The 20,311-nt window shown below is 40.9% G+C and overlaps 1 protein-coding gene across 8 annotated transcripts in view; it reads right to left on the bottom strand.

Annotated features, from left to right (window-relative positions):
• The window catches only part of LOC146810234 (uncharacterized), a 157,589-nt gene that overhangs the window by 42,172 nt on the left and 95,106 nt on the right, over positions 1-20,311 (bottom strand). For 6 of the 8 annotated variants that reach the window (XM_085617216.1, XM_085617221.1, XM_085617220.1 and 3 more), the window contains 3 exons: positions 11,962-12,045; positions 11,318-11,401; positions 10,999-11,078 (listed from right to left, as the gene is read on the bottom strand). In XM_085617216.1, coding sequence (XP_085473342.1) covers positions 10,999-11,078; positions 11,318-11,401; positions 11,962-12,045 — 248 coding nt within the window. The remainder of the gene's footprint in view (positions 1-10,998; positions 11,079-11,317; positions 11,402-11,961; positions 12,046-20,311) is intronic. The other 2 variants (XM_085617218.1, XM_085617222.1) reach the window with 1 other exon arrangement.

Genomic DNA, 20,311 nt, shown 5'->3' with positions numbered 1-20,311 from the left:
TGCCCCCATTCCTTGATTTTCCTTTTACCCAGCCACTTATTCTAGAGGCGTGAAACGTTAGGCCTGCTTTTCCCAATGAGTTCCCTTGCACTGACTGCAGGAGATCAGATTCTATATATTATGCAGGTACATTGTCCAATAATCTAGAGTGGATAATGTTTCTTTCAGACTGTTCTCAAGTTTTAGAATACATCTTTTTAAATGGCGGTCTGAGCATGAGACATGAGTTACAGATTGCAGAAAGAGTAGCTTTGATAAGATAATGGTGGTGATGTTATTCATTCTTTCAGTTATAGTCAAATGGTTCAGTCACGTTTGTGCTTCAGGTTCCGTTTAGCATTCTTTGATGCCACAGAGCATTTCATAATTTTCATAATTTAACCCCCCCTTCCCCGGTAGAAGGTGGGTAATAAGATGGTTAGCACCTATCCACCTAATCTCACCCAACACAGGTGCAGGCGCATCTGCATGCCGCTGTCTCTGTCGGCTTCATGTCCTTGCCACCACAGCCTAACATTCCCGCAGACAGCAGTAGTCACTGCCAGCATTCTAAGCGTTCTGATTGGATGAGACAATCTCAGCCATCCATACAGCACCCTAATGTTGCTTTATCGTATTTTGCCTTTGGCTATAATCTCTGGTAAATGTCCTCCCCAAGATACAAACCCAAGGTGTGGGTGTGTGTCGAGAGAGAGGGCATTTACACACTTGTATAGCCCAAGGCAGAAGGGTTATTCCACCAGACACAGCAGGGGGTCTAACTTAAACTGGGAAGAACAGATAGACTAACAGTGAATGCTGGACCAGGCCAATACGGCTGCCAGTGGCCCTCTGCCATGATCATGTTTTGATTGGCGCTCTCAACATTTCGATATTCTCATACAACCAGACAGCCTGGTGCCAAGGACTAGTTCAGTTTCTAAAAGGCATGAACCCACCTAGACCAACACTGTTTGAGGCTTTAGATGCATGGATAAGAGCAGCTCATGTGAGGAAAAGGGACCGAAGTCAGGAAAGAGTGAAAAAGTCAATAAGGGTGTTTCAAGATGCACGGTGGGATGCATTGGCAAAAAGATGGAGAGTGGAGACTATTGAGGGAGAAAGGCTATTCCGATGTTTGTGAAAGTGGGAGATGCCCAAAAGAGGAAGGAAGAAGAAGATGATAGTGACACCGATGACAGCTTGTTGGAAAAGATGTTAGCAGAGTGTCCGTCTCTGTATAATCCAATATTGAAGAAAGGAAGCCAAGCACTTACAGAAGGGACAGGTGAATTGCAGACAAGTCCTAGTGCGAGAGCTGTGTGGAAGCCCTTTTGTTGCTGGTCACCATTGGTCCCATAGTGTCAGTTTATGATCCAGGTCAAGCAGGAAACAGTAGTGAAGGACACTTACGAGCAACAGGAGAAGGTATTGGTTCTGGAGGAAATGGTACAGTGAGGGAAACTGGTCCTCTTGGGCGACCTTTAGAGGCTAGTACTCCATTGCCCGCTACTGCAGACTCTTCTAGAGGGCATACTGAGTCTAGAGCAGAAAGATCAGTGTCGTTAGCAGACTCACGTTCTGATTTGAGGATGTGAGAACCTCTAGTCAAAGGTCCCATGGGGAGAATAGAAGAAGGAGGGATGGATCAGGGAAGTTCAGGGAGTCAAGGTGTCTCACGGTCCATAGGTGAAGGGAGTCACCAAGGAAACCAGAGCAGTGAAAGTGGGGAGCAAAGCAGTACATCAAGTCAGGGAACAATTAAAGCTGCTATAAGGGCCAAGGTGCTAGATGTGGTGAGGTTGAAGGCAGAAGCGGATGAGATTATAAGCAGAAATTTGCATTTGGAAAGAATGGAACTTTATGAACAAGATGAGCTGTTGTTTGTGGTGAAGGATGTGACCCATAAAGCAAGGAAAGCTCATGAGAAATTGTCCGCACTAGCGCGAAGATACGATGTAGATTTGTCCAAAACAAAGATGTTGCAGAAAAGTCACAGATTAAATTATAGTGAACAGGAATTAGAAGAGAAATGGGTAATAGGATTGAAAAGACACATTCAAGAATTGGTTGTAGGGATACGTGCATGGAGCATGCTTGACAAGTGGGAAGAGAGGTGGTCTAAGAAGAAAAGTGTCAAAAAGGGAATAGGCGATACGCCGCCTCCAGGAGAAGGAACAGCAGGAGTAAAGGCTTACCCATTGCGAGAGGTACCGAGTGGAGTGTATGTGCATGTGCCTTGGAGCAGGGGTGATTTGGCAGCATTCACAAATGATTTTCCTCGGCTGAGGGAAAAACCTGTTGAGTGGCACAAGCAAGTTGATTGCTTTCTTAAAATCTCAAAGGTTTTGTGGATTGATTTGAATACATTGTTTGACATTGTAGTACCAAGTGATTTGTGATCAGCCTGTAAAATTGCCGTTGAATGGCCGTCAGAACCAGAACAAGATCCTATTATTCATGGTCCTTCAACTGTGGTTATGAAAAAGTTTGAGCAGGTTATCACATGGTTACAGTCAAATATTTTGCCACAAGATATTGATTGGGCTAAGATAGCTAGAGCTACCCAAGAGCCCAAAGAGTCCGTTCATGCTTATTATGAGAGGATCTTGCAAGCCTTTAAGCAGTACAGTGGACTAGATACCTTAGATTCCAAAGACATGGGAAAGTTTGTCTCCAAGTTCGTGTTAGGGTTAAGACCAGAGATTAGCTTCATGAGCCAACAGCATCTGATCTGTTGGCAAAACAAATCCGTGGATGAAATTCTACGGTATACGAGGTACCATAGTGATAAAGTAGATTCCAAGCATAAGAAACTCAAGGATAAGTTAATGTTGGTCCAAATGAGAAATGCAGAAAGGATAGATCAGGCACAGCCGACCGGAGGAACACTAGAATGAACACAAGGAAATGGCCAGAGGGGGTCCAAAACTCGTCGGTTCAGGAAAGAGGGAAACCTGTAGACCCCCAGACAGGAGTGGATGTTGGTACTCTGAAGAAGACTACTGCATGTCATTATTGTCACAAAATCAGGCATTGGAAGCGCGAGTGCAGGTTAAATCCTGCTAATCAAGTCCAAGATGGAGAGATAGTACAGGTACCTGAGACGGTAACTACCACAGTAAGACCCAGGTCTGTATAAGGAGGAAGCTTAGGACCACAAGTGCAAGTTCCCTAGCAAAGCTTATCAGCAGATGCCACTCATTGAGACATTTGAAGAGTTCGCCCCAGACCCGTTACAATGACGGTGTCTGAGGGGGAAGGAAGACTGTACCCTTGGAGCAGTCTTGAAGGTAGACCAGAGAGGACCGTATGTAGAGGCAGATGTTCACGGTTACCCTATCACCTTTCTGATTGATACTGGTGCTACGCGTTCAACTGTAAGATCAGCAGTAGTTCCAAACCATCCCGTCTCGGGATAATCGATCTAAGTTGTAGGAGTTGCAAACAAGAGAATGACCAATCCATTGACAGATGAGATACCTGTGAGAATAGGAACATTTCACGATCAACACCAATTTGTGGTGTGTGATTCGAGTCCGGTCTGTTTGTTGGGTCATGATCTTTTGTGTAAATTGAATTGCATCATCTATTGCACGCCCAAAGGAGAGGAGTTGCAGACTAATGGTGATGACATTGCATTTAAGCTGGCGAACTAGAATCTCTGCATGGAGATGTTCCCTGTGTTGACGGTCGAGGACTTACCCCTCGATTTGAGAGATTCTGTCTCTTTGGAAGTATGGGATTTCACAGGGGAAGAGATAGGATTGATAAAAGGGGTTGAACCAGTTAAGATTCAGGTTAAGCCAAATGCTGAGTTCCCAAGAACGCCTCAATACAATCTGATGCCGGAAACGGTGGCAGGAATCAAGCCTGTAATCGAGTCCGTGATTGAGCAGGGAATCCTGAAAGAGATAATGGGGAGTCCATGTAATTCCCCTATAATGGGACTGCAGAAGCCGAGTGGGAAGTTTAGAATCATGCAGGACCTGCAACTGGTCAACACGATTGTAGCTCTATGTTGTCCGGTGGTACCAAATCCGTCAGTGATCCTATTTCAGATAACATGTGAAGCTGAGTGGTTCACGGTGATTGATTGTGCCGAGCATTTTTTTCGATACCCTTGCATGAGGAGAGCCAATTTTTATTTGCTTTCTGTCTGGAAGATCGTGTGTTAACATGGTGTCGTATCCCACAAGGGTACACAGAGAGCTCGTTGATTTTCAATCAGATCTTGAAGAAGAATATTGAGAGTCTTGTACTGCCACAGAATTCCGTTCTCGTGCAGTATAACCCCTTGATCGCGTCTAAAACAGAAGATGCTTGCAGGATTGATACTGTTGCACTGTGGAATAATCTAGCAGAGAATAGACACAAGGTGTCTCCAAGCAAATTACAATAGTGTTTGACTGAGGTTCAGTATTTGGGTCACCGAATTGAAAAGGGCAAGAATAAGGTGCCACCAGATCGCATTGAACGGAGCATGAATATGACTGCGCCTACCACACAGAAGGAGGTCAGCATGTTCCTGGGAATGGTTGGGTACTGCCGTCAATGGATACCCAACTTTTCATTGAAGGCGCAGCGTTTGCAGAGATTGACCCACAAGGGCATAAGTGATCCGGTACCATGGGATAACGACTGTTTGGTTGCCTTCTTGGAGCTGAGAGAAAGCCTTTGTCGTGCTCCGGCTATCGGAATGCCTGATTACAACAAGTCCTTCTCACTGTTTTGAGAGAGAAGGTTGCGCACTGTCAGTATTAACCCAGACTCATGGAGGTGTCCGTAGACCAGTTGCTTACTTATCAGCTACGTCAGATCTGGTGGCTTCAGCGTTGCTCGGATGTCTCAAATCTGTAGCTGCAACGGGTGTCAGCATTGAAAGATGTGAGAACATAGTCATGGGTCACTCTTTAATTGTATATGTTCCACACTCATTGGGCTCCTGATGACAAGAACCAAAACACAGCATTTAACCAAGAACAGAATCACACGCTATGAGTAAGTCATACTTGCGTCAGAGAATGTGACTCTGAAAAGATGCTCTGTACTGAATCCTGCGACTTTGATGCCTTTGCCAAATGCTGATGATGAAGATTGTGAGGACCATTACTGTCTCGATGTGACTGAACTTTGCACCAAACATAGACCCGACATTGCCGATGAACCACTGTCTGAATCTGATGAAATCTTCTTTGTAGAGGGTTCAACCTTAAGAGACAATGTGGGCCATGTGAGAGCAGCATTTGCCGTATGTACCATTTCTGGAGTTGTGGAAGCTGCTTGTTTACAGGGAGTATACTCCGCACAAGTGGCTGAGATCATTGCCCTGACATGTGCTTGCTTGATTGCCGAGCAAATCCGAGTCACCATCTACACCGATAGCTAGTAAAGTTTCGGTGTGGTTCATGACTTCGGACAGCTATGGTCACAGAGGGGATTTCTAACGTCATCAGGATCTCCAATCAGAAATGGGGAATATGTGAGGAAGTTGCTGGAGGCTTTGCAACGTTCAAAAGAAATTGCTGTGGTCAAATGTGCCGCCCACGGGAGGGGGGAGGACTTTGTCACGCTTGGGAATAGGTATGTCGATGAAGTTGCACGCTTCCGTGCTGAACAAGAGTGCATTTTCACAGGATAATATACTGGAGAGAGCCTAGAAAGAACCGAGCTCAGCATGATCTTAGCCGTAGCATACACTTGGGATGAGCTCAAGCGCCTGCAGGGAGAAGTATTAGAACAGAAAGAAGCTGGTTGGATCAAAGCAGGTTGTGAGAAAGGAGATGATGGCATTTGGGTTTCAGCTGATGGTCGAGCAGTGTTACCAGATGATTTACTGAGCCCTATGGCAAGACAGATTCACAGACCAGTTCACATTGTAAGGGATGCCATTGTGCGAGTGTTCAGGCAGATGTGGTTCAATCCACGGTTTTGTGCGTTTGCTGAAGCAGTGTGTCACAGATGTGTTATGTGTCAACAGATGAATGCTGGAAAGAAGACTGTGGTTGCATTGAGTCACATTGGGAGGTCAGGAGGACCCTTTAATAGAATCCAACTTGACTTTTTAGAGATGCCCAGATGCAATGGATTGAGGTACATTTTGGTTGTGGTATGTGTATTCTCACGGTGGGTGGAAGCTTATCCGACAAGGAGGTGTGATAGTCTCACAGTAGCAAAGTTATTGCTTAGGGACCTCATACAACGTTTCGGATTTCCACCTTCATTGGAGTCGGATAGAGGAACGCATTTCCATAGTGAGATCATGAGGATGCTTTGTGCTGCCTTTCAAGTAGATCACAGACTGCATTGTAGCTACAGGTCCGAGGCATCTGGAATTGTGGAGCAAATTAATGGAACTCTCAAGATTAGAATGGCAAAGGTGTGTTCATCTACGTCTTTGAAATGGCCTGATGCGTTGCCCTTGGTGTTGATGAGTAACGGTAGTGTCCCCGACAGGAGGACTGGTCTCTTGCCTCATGAAATCTTGATGGGGAGGGTGATGCGCTTGCCAGCAGTGCCATCTACAGCTTTGATAAACATCATAGATCATTTAATACTTGATTATTGCAAAGGACTGGCTGACGTAGTCCGTTCTGTGTCTCACCAGGTAGAAGCTGCGACTGCCCCAACCTAGAAGGACCTGTGCCACAATCTGTGTCCCGGTGACTGGTTACTCATTCGCAAGCATGTGAGGAAGAGTTGCCTTGACGCTCGTTGGAAGGGCCCATATCAAGTAATCCTAGTGACAGATACAGCTGTGAAGTGTGGAGACTTGCTGAACTGCATACACGCCTCCCACACCCGCAGAGTTTCAGAGCCCTTGGAAGAAACAGCTCCTCTCCGAGAAGAAAATCCAGCTGTGGTTGTGAGGCCACAGGAGAGGACAAGCCAAGCTGTGAGGGTTGCTGACGAAGCTGGTTGCCCACCAGAGCAAGCTGAGGGGGGTCACGCTACACAAGGCCCAAGTATTGACTCTGAGGAAGACAGTAACGTTGCGAGTGATATAGAGTCAGACTCAGCTGAAAGAACTGGTGCGCAAGGTGATCGGGTTCAGACACGAAGGGCAGAGTTTGCAGAGGAAATGTGGCATTGGAGACAAAGGAGATTAAATCTGAGATTGGCACTTGAAAGAGATCTTGAGCCTGTGTCTGAGACGTCTGAATCGGAGCAGAGTGACGCATAACAAGCACAGGGGAATCTGAGAAGGTCGAGTAGGGCGAGGGTGCCTTGTCAGAGATACGGTCCTCCAGAGTTGACTTACCTAGCTACTGATGCCGGGAAGCTGAGGTCTTCACCAGTCGTCAGCAGGACCCCTGAACTGAAAATTGATGTCGAACTGATGGTTCCTGGACTGGAAATAGAGGGGGTGTTGACAGGGACAGTGCCAAGACCTCCGATATTGAGCAAAGTGCGAGTTTTGATTCTACAACACTTGTCTTTCCCAACTTTGGGATTTCAGCCACCAGCTCAGGAAACTGCAGCTGTTCGTCTTGAGATTTTGCAACGTGTCATAGTTGAAATTGGTTCTGCGCTCATTAGAGACTGTTGATTGAACTGTGAACTGTAAATAAATAGTTTTGAAGAAGATAACCTAGGCCCGAGTGGCAGAAGAAAACATTAAGGCATCCTTCCGTAGAAGAAGAAAGAGGGCTAAGGAAGTCTTTTGAACTGTGTAAATAAAAGACCAAACTGTGAATCTATTTCCAGGAATTGCATTGAACTGGTTAACAGCAATAAGAGGTGGAGAAAGAGACGTTGTGCAAATCCTCTTGCTGTGTCAAACCGACAGTCGAAAACGGAGTCTGGAAATTCGAATCATAGGTCCAAGTGTGTAGTAGGTACACTCATAGTAGGGGTAATAATAGTAATAGCAGTAGTTATTATTGTGTCTGTAAAAATGTAACACAATGCTGAAGTTGAAGGGGTGGAAGTGAAGGGGACAACCACACCTGTTACTTCTAGCACAGAAGAGGGTATCGTAGGAGCTGAAAAGGCTATGCTAGATCAGCAGACTAGTCGTATGTTCCACGTAGATTTGTCTAAAGGTGATTTACACGCTTAACGCTTCCGCCAAGCTGATATATGAGTACGTGAATACGATGGATGTGAGAGATTGCTATGTGTGTATGCAATTGCCTGCATCTGTGGAGGAAGGTATTTGTTATCACCATTTCTTTTGACATATGGTATTACATCTAGTTTGTTGCTTAGTATGTTTTACGGTAAGGGTCACTACGAATATTATTTCTCAAACTACGATGTGGTGCTTTCAGAGGTTCCAGCTTATAAGCACCTGAATAATTATGATTATTACAAGCAAGAAGATAGAGTGGGTAAGTATTTCATACCTACCATCACCTTAGATACAGATTATGCACATCGTCATAATTTGACATGTGTGTTAACTGACATAGAGAAGAAATTTGTAGATCAAGAAGAAGATAAACATAGACAGTCATCAGTGAAAGCTAACAGTAGAGAGTGGAAAACTGCATGGACCAAAGAGGAATTAGCTCACAAGGCGAGATGGAGTTCTGGTCCAATAGCTTTAGATTTCGAACAAAGAGGGAAGCTTTGCATTAGACAGGTACAGACATATTATGATAACATCTATGTGGGACAGAGTGTATGTGATCACATCTTCACGATTGAAGCAACGGCGAAGAAGTTCTTGCAGGAGACGGTGCAAGTGGTACCAAATGTGTATTTCGTGTGTAGGAAAAATGCCTATGTGCTATTGCCGTTGAATTGGTATAGCACATGTTATGTAGCCGTGGGGTTCCCCAAGATATATCATGTTGAGGATTTACGACCCTTGGAAAGTGGAGTGCATCATAGGGAGAAACGAGGTACAAGTGCAGGAGAGATAGTTGGAGATGTATTTGGAGCAATGATACCAAGTCTAGGAGTGGTTCTCAATGCTGTTAAAATTATACGGTTGTCAACGATTGTGGACAAGTTGTCAGCAAATACAGCTCAGTCTTAATTACTTGTAGATGAGAGATGTTGTCGATATGAGCTATGGTGATGCAGAACCGTCTTGCTTTAGATGTTTTGCTTGCAAAAGAAGGTGCAATCTGTAAAACCTTGAGGGTCCAACAGTGCTGTACTTATATACCTGACAACAGCAAAGATCTGAAGAAGTATATAAGTAACATCACTGAGATTCATAGCGAGATACATGATTTGGCCACAGAGGGTGTTTGGGACAAAGTTGGGAAGGGTTTCCAAAAGGTAGGAAATTGGTTTGCAAACCTAGGAAAAGGAATACTTGGTTACATCTTGAAACCCATTATCATAGTTGTGGTTTGTGTGATCATATTATTGGGATTTGTGAAGGCCTACAAATGACATAAGGCATGAAAAGTTGAGAGAATTTTTTGAGGAGCGAGAAAGGAAAATCGAGAGACTGCAGGACAGTTACTATGAGAATCTCAAGAGTCTAGAGAAGTTCCGACAGGGAAGACAGGCTACAACTTCTGTTTAGGTCAGTTCTTTCTCCAGGGAGTTGTGATTTGTTATGGTGACACTTTTCATCAGAGGGGGGGGGACTGATGGAGCGCGATGGTGTTTCGTAATTTGTAAGGGTGCATCATAATCAAGGATAGTCCACACCCGCATAAATTCTTATATTGTATTAACATTTGACCATTAGAAGATAATCAGTAATAACACATGAAAGTGTAAGTGGTACGAAAAGAGTTGTGCCATGTAAAGAGACAACATAGCATTCAAGTTAGGATAATGTAATTCATAATATTTTATGTCATTTGTCTAAATAAATTGCTTATATGTGATGTGCATGATTTAAACGTGCACCATATTAAAGTTGCACATAGACGTGACTAAAGTGCCTTTAACGTGTTGACTTTCATAAGTCGCTCGTAGTTAACAATGAATTTGATGTGCTTTGCAATGTAATTAGTTAGAAAGGCCTAAATGAAATGTTCCTTTATGTGTGTATTTGAAAGGCCTATGTGTTTCACTCTTATGTTGGACGATTTTTGTAGGTCTGAATTGTATTTTACCTGAGGGCTAGGAGCAGGGCTGTTAGAACTTTCATGTGCATGTTGAATCTGTTCTCACGTTTTTGTTGCAGGTGGAGAAAGTCGTCTTTGTTAGTTAGAATAACGTCTTTTGTTTAGGAGAAGCTAGGCTCGGGAGGATGTGATACATTTTGGTGAGGAGAGCTGATAATTGGGAGCCGGTGTTCTTTCTCATTGTGCGAAGCCTGGGAATCAAGGTCATCGAGCCAGGAGCTGGGAGCACTGACACTGTGTGAAAAATCACCTATGGTAAGTGTCTAGCGAGATGAGGTGATCTGTGGGTGTGTTCTATGTTTTTGTGTTTTGTATTAGGGATAGTGTCCCGGGGTGGAATCAGGAGAAGGGGTGAGGAGATCGAAGGAGAGAGAAGGAGCATCTTACAACAAGCACTGTAGCTTTGGCTACTTAACCCATACAATGTACTTCTAAGGAAGTCTTTAAGCGCTGACACCTTTTTTCTGATTTTGCCTGGGAAATGCTAAGTAGGGATGTCACGATAGTGGTAGTGTAGTTACAGACTAATGATTTTTATTCATACTGTGCAGATGAAGACCGAACTCGATGTGGGGGCAATTATTGCCTGCGTTCTGCTTCTGGAGATTGTCATTCTGTTCATGATTCATCGTATAAAGTTAGCCCGTCGGTTTGGATTTGTATTAGTTCCCATGTAGTTCTTCAACCTCTTAATGAGGTGCTTGTATATCCAGTTGTTTGTGGCTTTGTAATAAACCCACTAACTTGGAGTCCGGAGTCTGTGGTTCTTTAGACTCATAGTTACTTTGTCTAAATGAATTGTTTCTCCCCTCTATGCTTCTTAGCAGGCAATAAAGGGCCATCAGCCGTGAGTTCCACAGTAATTTAGTATGGAGGAACTCGGCCCGTTCACTACTCTATATACCCATACTTTATATCTTTAGTTGCAACTTTCTTATTTACTTTATGCACAGTGACAAAAAAAACAAATGTACTTTCCGGATTTTGTCATAAGTGTGTTCGCAGGATTTGGAATGTCGTAAAGATCAAAATGTTCAGGTTCTTCATTGCTTTTCTCCTCTTAGCATTCAATGAAAGAAACAAAAGCCAATCACTACTCTATATACCCATACTTTATTTCTTTTGTGGCAACTTTCTGATTTACTTTCTGTGTCATGAAAACTGCAGAATTAATATTGAAACAAGGTAGAATATTCAGTTGAAGGAGGAATTTGGAATTTGTGTGAAGAGAGATCACATGGAGATTGAAAAAAAGTAGCTTTCTAGAGCACAGGGTCAACACAAACAAATTGACTTACCGGATGTTGTCATGATAAGTGTGTTCCCCGGATTTCGAATGTCATAAACATCAAAATGTTCAAGTTCTTCATTGCTTTTCTCCTCTTGACATTCAATGAAAGAAACAAAAGCAAATCGTTACTCTATATACCTATACTTTATTTCTTTTGTGGCAACTTTCTGATTTACTTTATGTGCCATGAAAACTGCAGAACTACCAGTGAAACAAGGTAGAATATTCAGTTGAAGAAAGAATTCTGAATTTGTGTCTAAAGAGATCACACAGAGATTGAAAAAAGTAGCATTCTAGAGCACAGGGTCAACACAAACAAATTTATTTCCCGGATTTTTTCATGATTAGTGTGATCTCCGGATTTGGAATGTCGTAAAGATCAAAATATTCAGGTTGTTCATTGCTTTTCTCCTCTTGACATTCAATGAAAGCAAAAAAAGGTAATCACTAATCTATATAAACATCATTTATTTCTTTAGTGGCAACTTTTTTATTAACTTTATGTGCCATGAAAACTGCAGAACTACTAGTGAAGCAAGGTAGAATATTCGGTTAAAGGAAGGGGTCTCAATTTGTGTGAAGAAAGATCACATGGAGAGTGAAAAAAGTAGCATTCTAGAGCACATGGTCAGCGCAAGCAAAGTTACTTACCGGATTTTGTCATGATAAGTGTGTTCTCCGTATTTGGAATGTCGTGAGGATCAAAATGTTCAGGTTCTTCATTGCTTTCCTCCTCTTGACATTCATTGTAAGAAAGAAAAGCCAATCACTCATCTATATAACCATACTTTATTTCTTTTGTGGCAACAATAAAACCATTTTGATTTTTTAAGAAAACTCCCTGGTGTTGAAGGCTCTAACATCTCATTCTACTCAATTGAATGATCATAACTGAACCTAGGAAAAGTAGAACTTGTTTAGTGTATGGCAGACAGAAGAAAGGTGCGTACACACTTAGCATTCTCTAAAACAATTCTACAGCATTTACATGGAGCTGTGTTTTTTGGAAGCTTCTAATCTTTTGGAGAACAATATCACGTCCATGAAGTGATGCTGGCGTCTATATTTGCCAAGATTAGTGAAGGGATACTAGCATTTATTGCACTCATACTCTAAAACGGTAATATCGTTGGCTTTTGGTTTGTTGGTGATAGTGCCCGTCAACAGATGGTGGAGCACTGAATTTTATGCAAAAACCAAAGGAAATTATGGACGGAGTGTTGAACAATGCAAGCACTCACCCCCAGTCAACTGATCTGGGTTTAATCCATCACCGTTCTTTAGCCCACTCTGCCACCCCAGTTCAGACATGGCCATATGCAAATCAGTCTGACCCTGTGCCTCATGGGAACAGTCCAGCCCGAACTGCCAAGCCATGTCTTCCCTGAATTTTATGTTCAAGTATAAATCTTGTCTGAATTTGTTTCCTTATAGAATAATCAGATTATTTATTATTAGTTCTCTTGTGCTGAAATAATATTTTATGTTAAAGAATCAGCAGATAGGATCTACGTTTGCAACTCCAGAATCTTCTTTACTGAACACATCCTGGACAGTAGAGATGCTTGTTAGAAATGGGTTCTCATCTCCTGTGCTAATAAAGTCCACACTACAACAAAAAGCGATGTCTAGCCTTAATCTCTCCACTTTTTCCATATTCTTTTCCCCCCTCTCTCTTCATGATTACTTTTTTGTATTTCCCCTCCCGGGCAATTTGTTTATATAACATTTTACATATAGTCTCGTGAAAATGTAGCTATAGCTTATGAATATGCTTCTTACTTTTCTACATTTATAAGCTGTCAAGTGTTTGTTGTAGTATTCAAGAGGTGCCTTTCATTTTTAGTACATTTATGAGGAATACATATTTTTTTATTTAAAAAAAAAAGATACATTAAATGTTAAACTACATAAAACAGATAGGAAAGGCCAAATTGTTTCTGAATGGTTTTGTCTGTGATTGCCCCCATTCCTTGATTTTCCTTTTACCAAGCCACTTATTCTAGTGGCGTGAAACTTTAAGCCTGCTTGGCCCAATGAGTTCCCTTGAACTGACTGCAGGAGATCAGATTCTGTATATTATGCAGGTACATTGTCCCATAATCTAGAGTGGACAATGTTTCTTTCAGACTGTTCTCAAGTTTTAGAATACATCTTTTAAATGGCGGTCTGAGCATGAGACATGAGTTACAGATTGCAGAAAGAGTAGCTTTGATAAAATAATGGTGGTGATGTTATTCATTCTTTCAGTTATAGTCAAATGGTTCAGTCACGTTTGTGCTTCAGGTTCCGTTTAGCATTCTTTGATGCCAGAGAGCATTTCATAATTTTCATAATTTAACCCCCCCCCCCCCCCGCCCCCCCTGGTAGAAGGTGGGTAATAAGATGGTTAGCACCTATCCACCTAATCTCACCCAACACAGGTGCAGGCGCATCTGCATGCCGCTGTCTCTGTCGGCTTCATGTCCTTGCCACCAAAGCCGAACATTCCCGCAGTCAACAGTAGTCACTGCCAACATTCTAAGCGTTCTGATTGAATCAGACAATCTCAGCCATCCATACAGCACCCTAATGTTGCTTTATCGTCTTTTGCCTTTGGCTATAATCTCTGGTAAATGTCGTCCCCAAGATACAAACCCAAGGTGTGGGTGTGTGTCGAGAGAGAGGGCATTTACAAACTTGTATAGCCCAAAGGAGAAGGGTTATTCCACCAGACACAGCAGGTGGTCTAACTTAAACTGGGAGGAACAGATAGACTAACAGTGAATGCTGGGCTAGGCCAATACTGCTGCCAGTGGCCCTCTGCCATGATGGCTTTCTTTGATTGGCGCTCTCAACATTTCGATATTCTCAGGTGCCAAGGACTAGTTTGGTTTCTAAAAGGCATGAAAAAAAAGACTTTGAACTAATGACACAGCCGGTAATGCTATTCGAAAATTCCACCTACTGAGGGAGGAATGCTTTAAATTTAAAAAGTGGTTGGTTAAATTGTTTTGTATTGTTCTTTGAGTGTAGAATGCTTTAATGTCGCAAAGTATTTAATCACGAAACCGTATATCAGGTAGGACGCTGAGAATATGATTACATTTTACATACTTTTAGGTTATGTTATTTGTTACTTTTGATGTGCTACCTTACTCCTTAATAAGGTATCATGGTGCCATATGCGTTATACAACGCTGCTCAAGTGGCAGAAAACTACTGAATGAAAAAGCCAGGTCTTCAGATCTTTCCAAAACTGCATGTGATTGGGAGTCTCGCGGTGACGGAGTAAGCTACTCCACAGCTTGGACGGTTGAACCCGAAAAAGAAACTTCACCAAAGTCAATAAAAATTCAATAAAGAGTTGAATTTTGAAGAAAAGAACAACAACAATATCTAGCTTTCTGCAGAAAGTATTTATTGAGTCTATTTTCAGAAAGATGTGGCTTGTGTTGTAAAATGGAGATAAACAATGGAAAGGGACATGTATTTGTTTCTTTTATGAACTGGAAGCCAATGAGATGGGCTCAAAGCTGGAGAGGGGTTGCTCAGTTTTCTTCAATTGCATCAAGAGTCAAGCTACTGCATTCTGCACTCACTGCAGCCTCTGGATAGCACAATCTGAGAGACTGTGATGAACACCGTAGGTATAATCTAGGCGAGCAGATAACCTACAGTACCCTGTAAGAAAAGACAAGGCGGAAGAAGCCTAAGATGAAAATACAGACACTTCGACCAGAGGAGGTTTGAAGAGTCTGATTACGATCTTGGTGGACAGGGGTACTCTGTCACAAACGTGATGGATATCCAGTCCATGAAATTACAATTCCATTATATCTAATGGATCTTGTAATGCAGTGGTCGACATATCTATAACGTTTGTGCCGGAGGATCCCATCCGCCAAGATCATAATCAGGCCCTAAGTAAGGCCAGACTCCACCAAGATGCCCAGATTTTTTAGTAGATAAATCAGTTGCCAATGGTCCGGCAGAAATATTGGTCAACTCTTTTTCAGATCATTCTTTAGTTGCATTTACGTTGAGGTTCGATATAGCTGTAAAAACAAAAAAGGCCAGATGGCAATTTGATAAATCTTTATTACACGATATTATTTGGATGACGGAAACCAAAAGGTTTATTAAGGAGTTTTTTCAGTTTAATTTAGATACCGCCCCGTTGTTTATGGTCTGGGAGGCATTTAAATCCACTCTTAGAGGTCGAATTATATTTCATAAGGCAAGGACAGGTAATCAAAGGAAACAAAAGATTTTGCAATTACAGACTGCTGTTGAAGATGCTAGATTAAAAGCAACCTTAACGGATACCCCAGAACTAATTAGAAAAGACCAACTTCAAGAATTAGTTAGAGCTAAGGAAAATCTAAGGGATTTTTTTTTATTAGAGGAAATAGCAGGGAGTAAGGCTTATCAACAAAAAATATATGAGGAAAGTCAACAAATTGGTAGGTTTCTGTCTTGGTCCACGAAATCACAGGCTATAAATCAGGAAGAATTTTTTAATTATTTTGAAGCATTAGAACTACCATTATTGTCACAACAACTTCAGGAAAGATTAAATGCTAAGATAAACATTGCTGAAATTCAATCTGTATTAAAAAATATGCCTAATGCAAAGGCCAGTGGAGCGGACGGGTTTCCTGTGGAAATATATAAGGCATTTCAAGAAGAATTATTACCCTTTTTGGTAGAACTTTTTAATAAGATTAAAGAAGGTATAGATATTCCACTAAGTTTTAAGGAATCGATATTAGTTGTTCTCCTTAAAAAAGATAAAGACCCTACTAATCTTAGTTCTTACCGTCCAATTAGTCTGTTAAATACAGATTATAAACTGCTCATGAAAACATGGGCGAGTAGGATAGCCCCCTGTGCAGAACAATTGGTGCATATCTACCAAAATGGTTTTATCCCAGGACGTGTGATGGCATCTAATACATATTATTTAGTTCAAGCCATTGATTATTTTTCTATTAATAAATCTAACGCTGTAATAATGATGATGGATGCCGAAAAGGCTTTTGATTTGGTTGATTGGATGGCCCTATTTTTTATTTTGGAAAAATTTGGTTTTCCGTTACAATTTGTACAAATGTTAAAAGATGAACCAACAAAACAATCCACCTCCCACGGCGACACCACGGAAGGAAGCACGGACACAGGTGGTTCAGGATTCGGCATCGCTTTATTTAATTGTTGTCGCCCTCAATCCCGAGCATCAGGAGAGACGCGTTTCAGCCTTTAAGAGGCCTTTGTCAATCTAATTTGGTATGCTATGATGCTTCATTTATACAGCCCTTCCCACCTGACCGATGTGTAAACATAGAAAACATACTGTGATGTATGTGTTCCACTAACGGCCCAAATGCGTCATATAGATGCTGTCCACGGCCGAAAATCGGCACTTATACAGATAAGGCATAGCATTAAGAATGAATATTATACACAATGCTTGCATTTGCGTTTGTTGATAATGCTGAAAAAATGCAGACAGCATGAATTGATCAATCATGGAAATCATTATGAATCATTTGTCACGATGGGATTACTACGGGCATTTAAAGATACATCCCCAAACTCTTGATCCTGTGTTATCATTTTAAACATTCATTACGATAAAAACAATACTTGTTAAAAAGAAAGAAATGTCAGCCGTTAAACTCGTATCATGTAGTTACTGCAGATGTTGTTTAGAGTTCACCCAGGCAAATGCCATGTCTATGCGTACATGACCTCCGATCTCAGCTGCAAAATCAAGCTATTTTTCTGCCAAAATTGAAATGCCCAAACGTTATTGTTCACCGTGTTAAAAGATATATATATCTATTGCAGAGGCTAAAGTCATTATTAACGGTTTAGAAGCAGGAAGAATTAAGATTAAACGTGGCACACGCCAGGGATGTCCATTATCCCCTCCCCTGTTTTCACTGTTTATTGAGCCTCTTGCTATAAAAGTCAGTGAAAGCCTGATGATTTTGCCTCCAATTGAGGGGATGGCAAAAATTAAGCTTTATGCTGATGATATTACTCTATATTTAAAAGCCGGTGCAACTAATATACAGAATGCTTTAGATGAGATTCAGAGGTTCACACAGGTCGGCGGATATAAGATCAATCAAGTGAAAACGGAAATTTTAACTTTCAATGTGATTCCCTCGGATATTCCATTATCCATCCATCATGTCCAGTAAGATACTAGGGGATACACGTTACAAGTGACTTTGGGCAATTATTTACCTTGAACTATATTAGTACACTCACGAAAGTAAAAAAATTATTAAATAAATGGTCCCTGCTGCAATTAACTTTAATAGGGAGGATATCGATGATTAAAATGTCTGTGCTCCCATTGTTTTTGTTTCTTTTTATTAATCTTCCTTTGAAAATTCCGATTTATTATTTTAAGGAATTAGATCAAATAATTAGAAAATTTGTCTGGAATGGTAAACAAACTCGGGTTAAAATGGCTACATTACAATTAGATGTTACATCAGGCGGATTGGCACTCCCACATTTTTCAACTTATTACCAGGCTTCGTTAGTTAACTTACTCTCTCAAATGGGTCAGGATAAGTCTGTTTATGATCATTTTTTGATAAACAAAATGCTGAAGGAGAGTGCTATAAGACTTACTGTGTTTTTACGCCTGGCGAAACTTCCTAAGAAGTCTAGATATAAGGTAATATTGATTCTAGCTGAAAGAACACAGTTATTTTTTAAATCACGTGCTATTCCGGCATTCCATGCATATACCGTTATTCAGGATTCTGAAGTAGGTGGTTTGAAACTCTCTAAAAGGCTTTTTAAGAATCAGGTTTTAGACAGCTCGGAGATTTTTATAATCATGAAACATTAATTTCTTGGGATATAGTTCAAATGAGAATCACTACAATCACCACTGCTCTTTCTCTGAGTTTTCTACAGCTAGTGAATTTTCTTAAAATTAATTATTCAACGCTGGACGAAACCATACATCAAATTGTTAAACAAATGGCAAACAGAATGATGGGGGTTGGCAGTTGGTATCGCCTACTTCATGATAAAGCACATTCTGATGAGATTATTACGAATGAGTTACTAAAATTTTATTCTGAGACAGGTTGTAGCTTTAATGTTAAAGAATGGCAACAGCTCAGCGAATTAGCAAATAAAGCACTTAGAGGCGCAAATTTTAAGAGAATGAATTTTTTGTCAAGATGGTTGTTGTATTATACACCTCAGAGATTATCTAACATGTTTTTAACATGTCCCAATCGATGTTTCAGATGTAATGTACAGGGTGAGGGTGGATGGGTACATATTTTCTATGAATGCAATGATTTACAACAATTTTGGCAAGGGGTTTTTGCTGAGATTTCTCAGATTTTATCTGTAACAATTGAGCCATCCGTCACCCTGGTGCTATTTGGTTCCTCAGGCGAGGTAAAACGCTTAACAAAAAACTAGCAGTATTTTGTATTGATTTCAATTGCTGTAGCCAGGTCATTGGTTCTTCAAAATTGGAGAACCGTTAAACAACCGACCATAGAGCATTGGTTCAATAAGATGGTTCAGACCTGCAGATTCGAGGAGGCCTATGCTAAACGTGTAGGAGCAAGTGCGAAATTTAGGAGGATCTGGAATTTTTTTTTCCACAATTTATCCTAATTTTATAATGCACAACGCACTTTAGGAAATGTTGGATTATTTACAAAGTGATTAGAGATATTTGTTGGTCCAAGAATCATATGGACTCAATATCTTTTTGTTTTTCTTGATTATGATCATGATCAGGTCAGTCATAATATAAAATTTAGGGAGTATTATTAGATAATCCGTAACCGGGAATATGTTGTTTTATACCAGACAGATTGTATTTTATTGTAATTGATTATGTAAAAGTTTTTCTCATGAATTATAACTAGCTTTCGTTGATCTTATCAGAATTCTTTGATATTCTGCTGAAAGGAATGGTATTCTCCTCTAATTATTTGATTTTATATGTGTTATTGGAGTTATTAATTGGATGATTACATTTATTTTTGTTTTTTCCTGTTCTCAATAAAAATACTTAAAAAAAAAAAAAAGATGCCCAGATTTACATCTTCTTACCACAAAAGTAGGGGTCAGGTTGAATAAACAGAAATGCTAATTACTTGGAATCATAAGCAGACAGCTGAGGTAGAGTGTAATAAGAGATAGGATGAGGCAAATGCCATAAAGCAAGGTGTCCAATGGGAACTCATGCTACCGTAGGTGCATCCTGTCTAGAAGAGTGTACTATCTGCTATCAACACCTTCTGTGCACATTCACTCATTCAATATTGGCACAGAGGTCTTTGTAGACGTATTTTTGCAATATCTGAAAAGGACTGAAATTAAATATGTGGAAGACAGTTTTTTCTTGGATTTTTTTTGTGTTTGCCAGACCCTGAAGGCAGTGACTCCTAAATGAAGAATTCTAAGAACTGAATAAGTATGGCAGGAGTCCTCAAAGACAGGGCGTTTTTCACATACACCAGTAATGGGAAACGTCTAGTAGCAAGATTTCCTCTCCCAGATGGGAATGAGCATGTGCATGGTGTGGACAACACACAATAGGAAAGAGACAGAGACAATGTACATTTATGTGCAGTTTTCTGGAGAGCAAACCTGGCCCAATAGCATTAGAGTGCTTTCCAAAATATCAAAGTTAAGTTTCGAACAAAATAAACAATGAGAAAAACAACAAGATCAAAGCAAGGTACAAACCACCTATGTCTCATCTGCAGAACTGGGTCCCAGAAAAGGAATGATACAAGGAGTTCTCAGTCTCAACCAAGTGTCTTTAAAACATGAGTATTTTAAGCTCCTTTTTAAAAGTTACTAAAAAAGAAGTAGTGTGTAGAGCTAGTCGAAGTGAATTTCAGATTCTCATTGGACATTGAATAAGGGGGTCTCCAGGAGTAGGGCTTCTGTATTTATTGACCCCAGTTGGCCACCAGATATTTTCAGTTTCTTAATCAAGTGGGAGAGAGTGGAG

Source organism: Triturus cristatus, chromosome 7 (assembly GCF_964204655.1).
Source record: "Triturus cristatus chromosome 7, aTriCri1.1, whole genome shotgun sequence".
Classification (NCBI taxonomy): Eukaryota; Metazoa; Chordata; class Amphibia; order Caudata; family Salamandridae; genus Triturus; species Triturus cristatus.
This window is presented reverse-complemented; position numbering and strand designations above follow the sequence as displayed.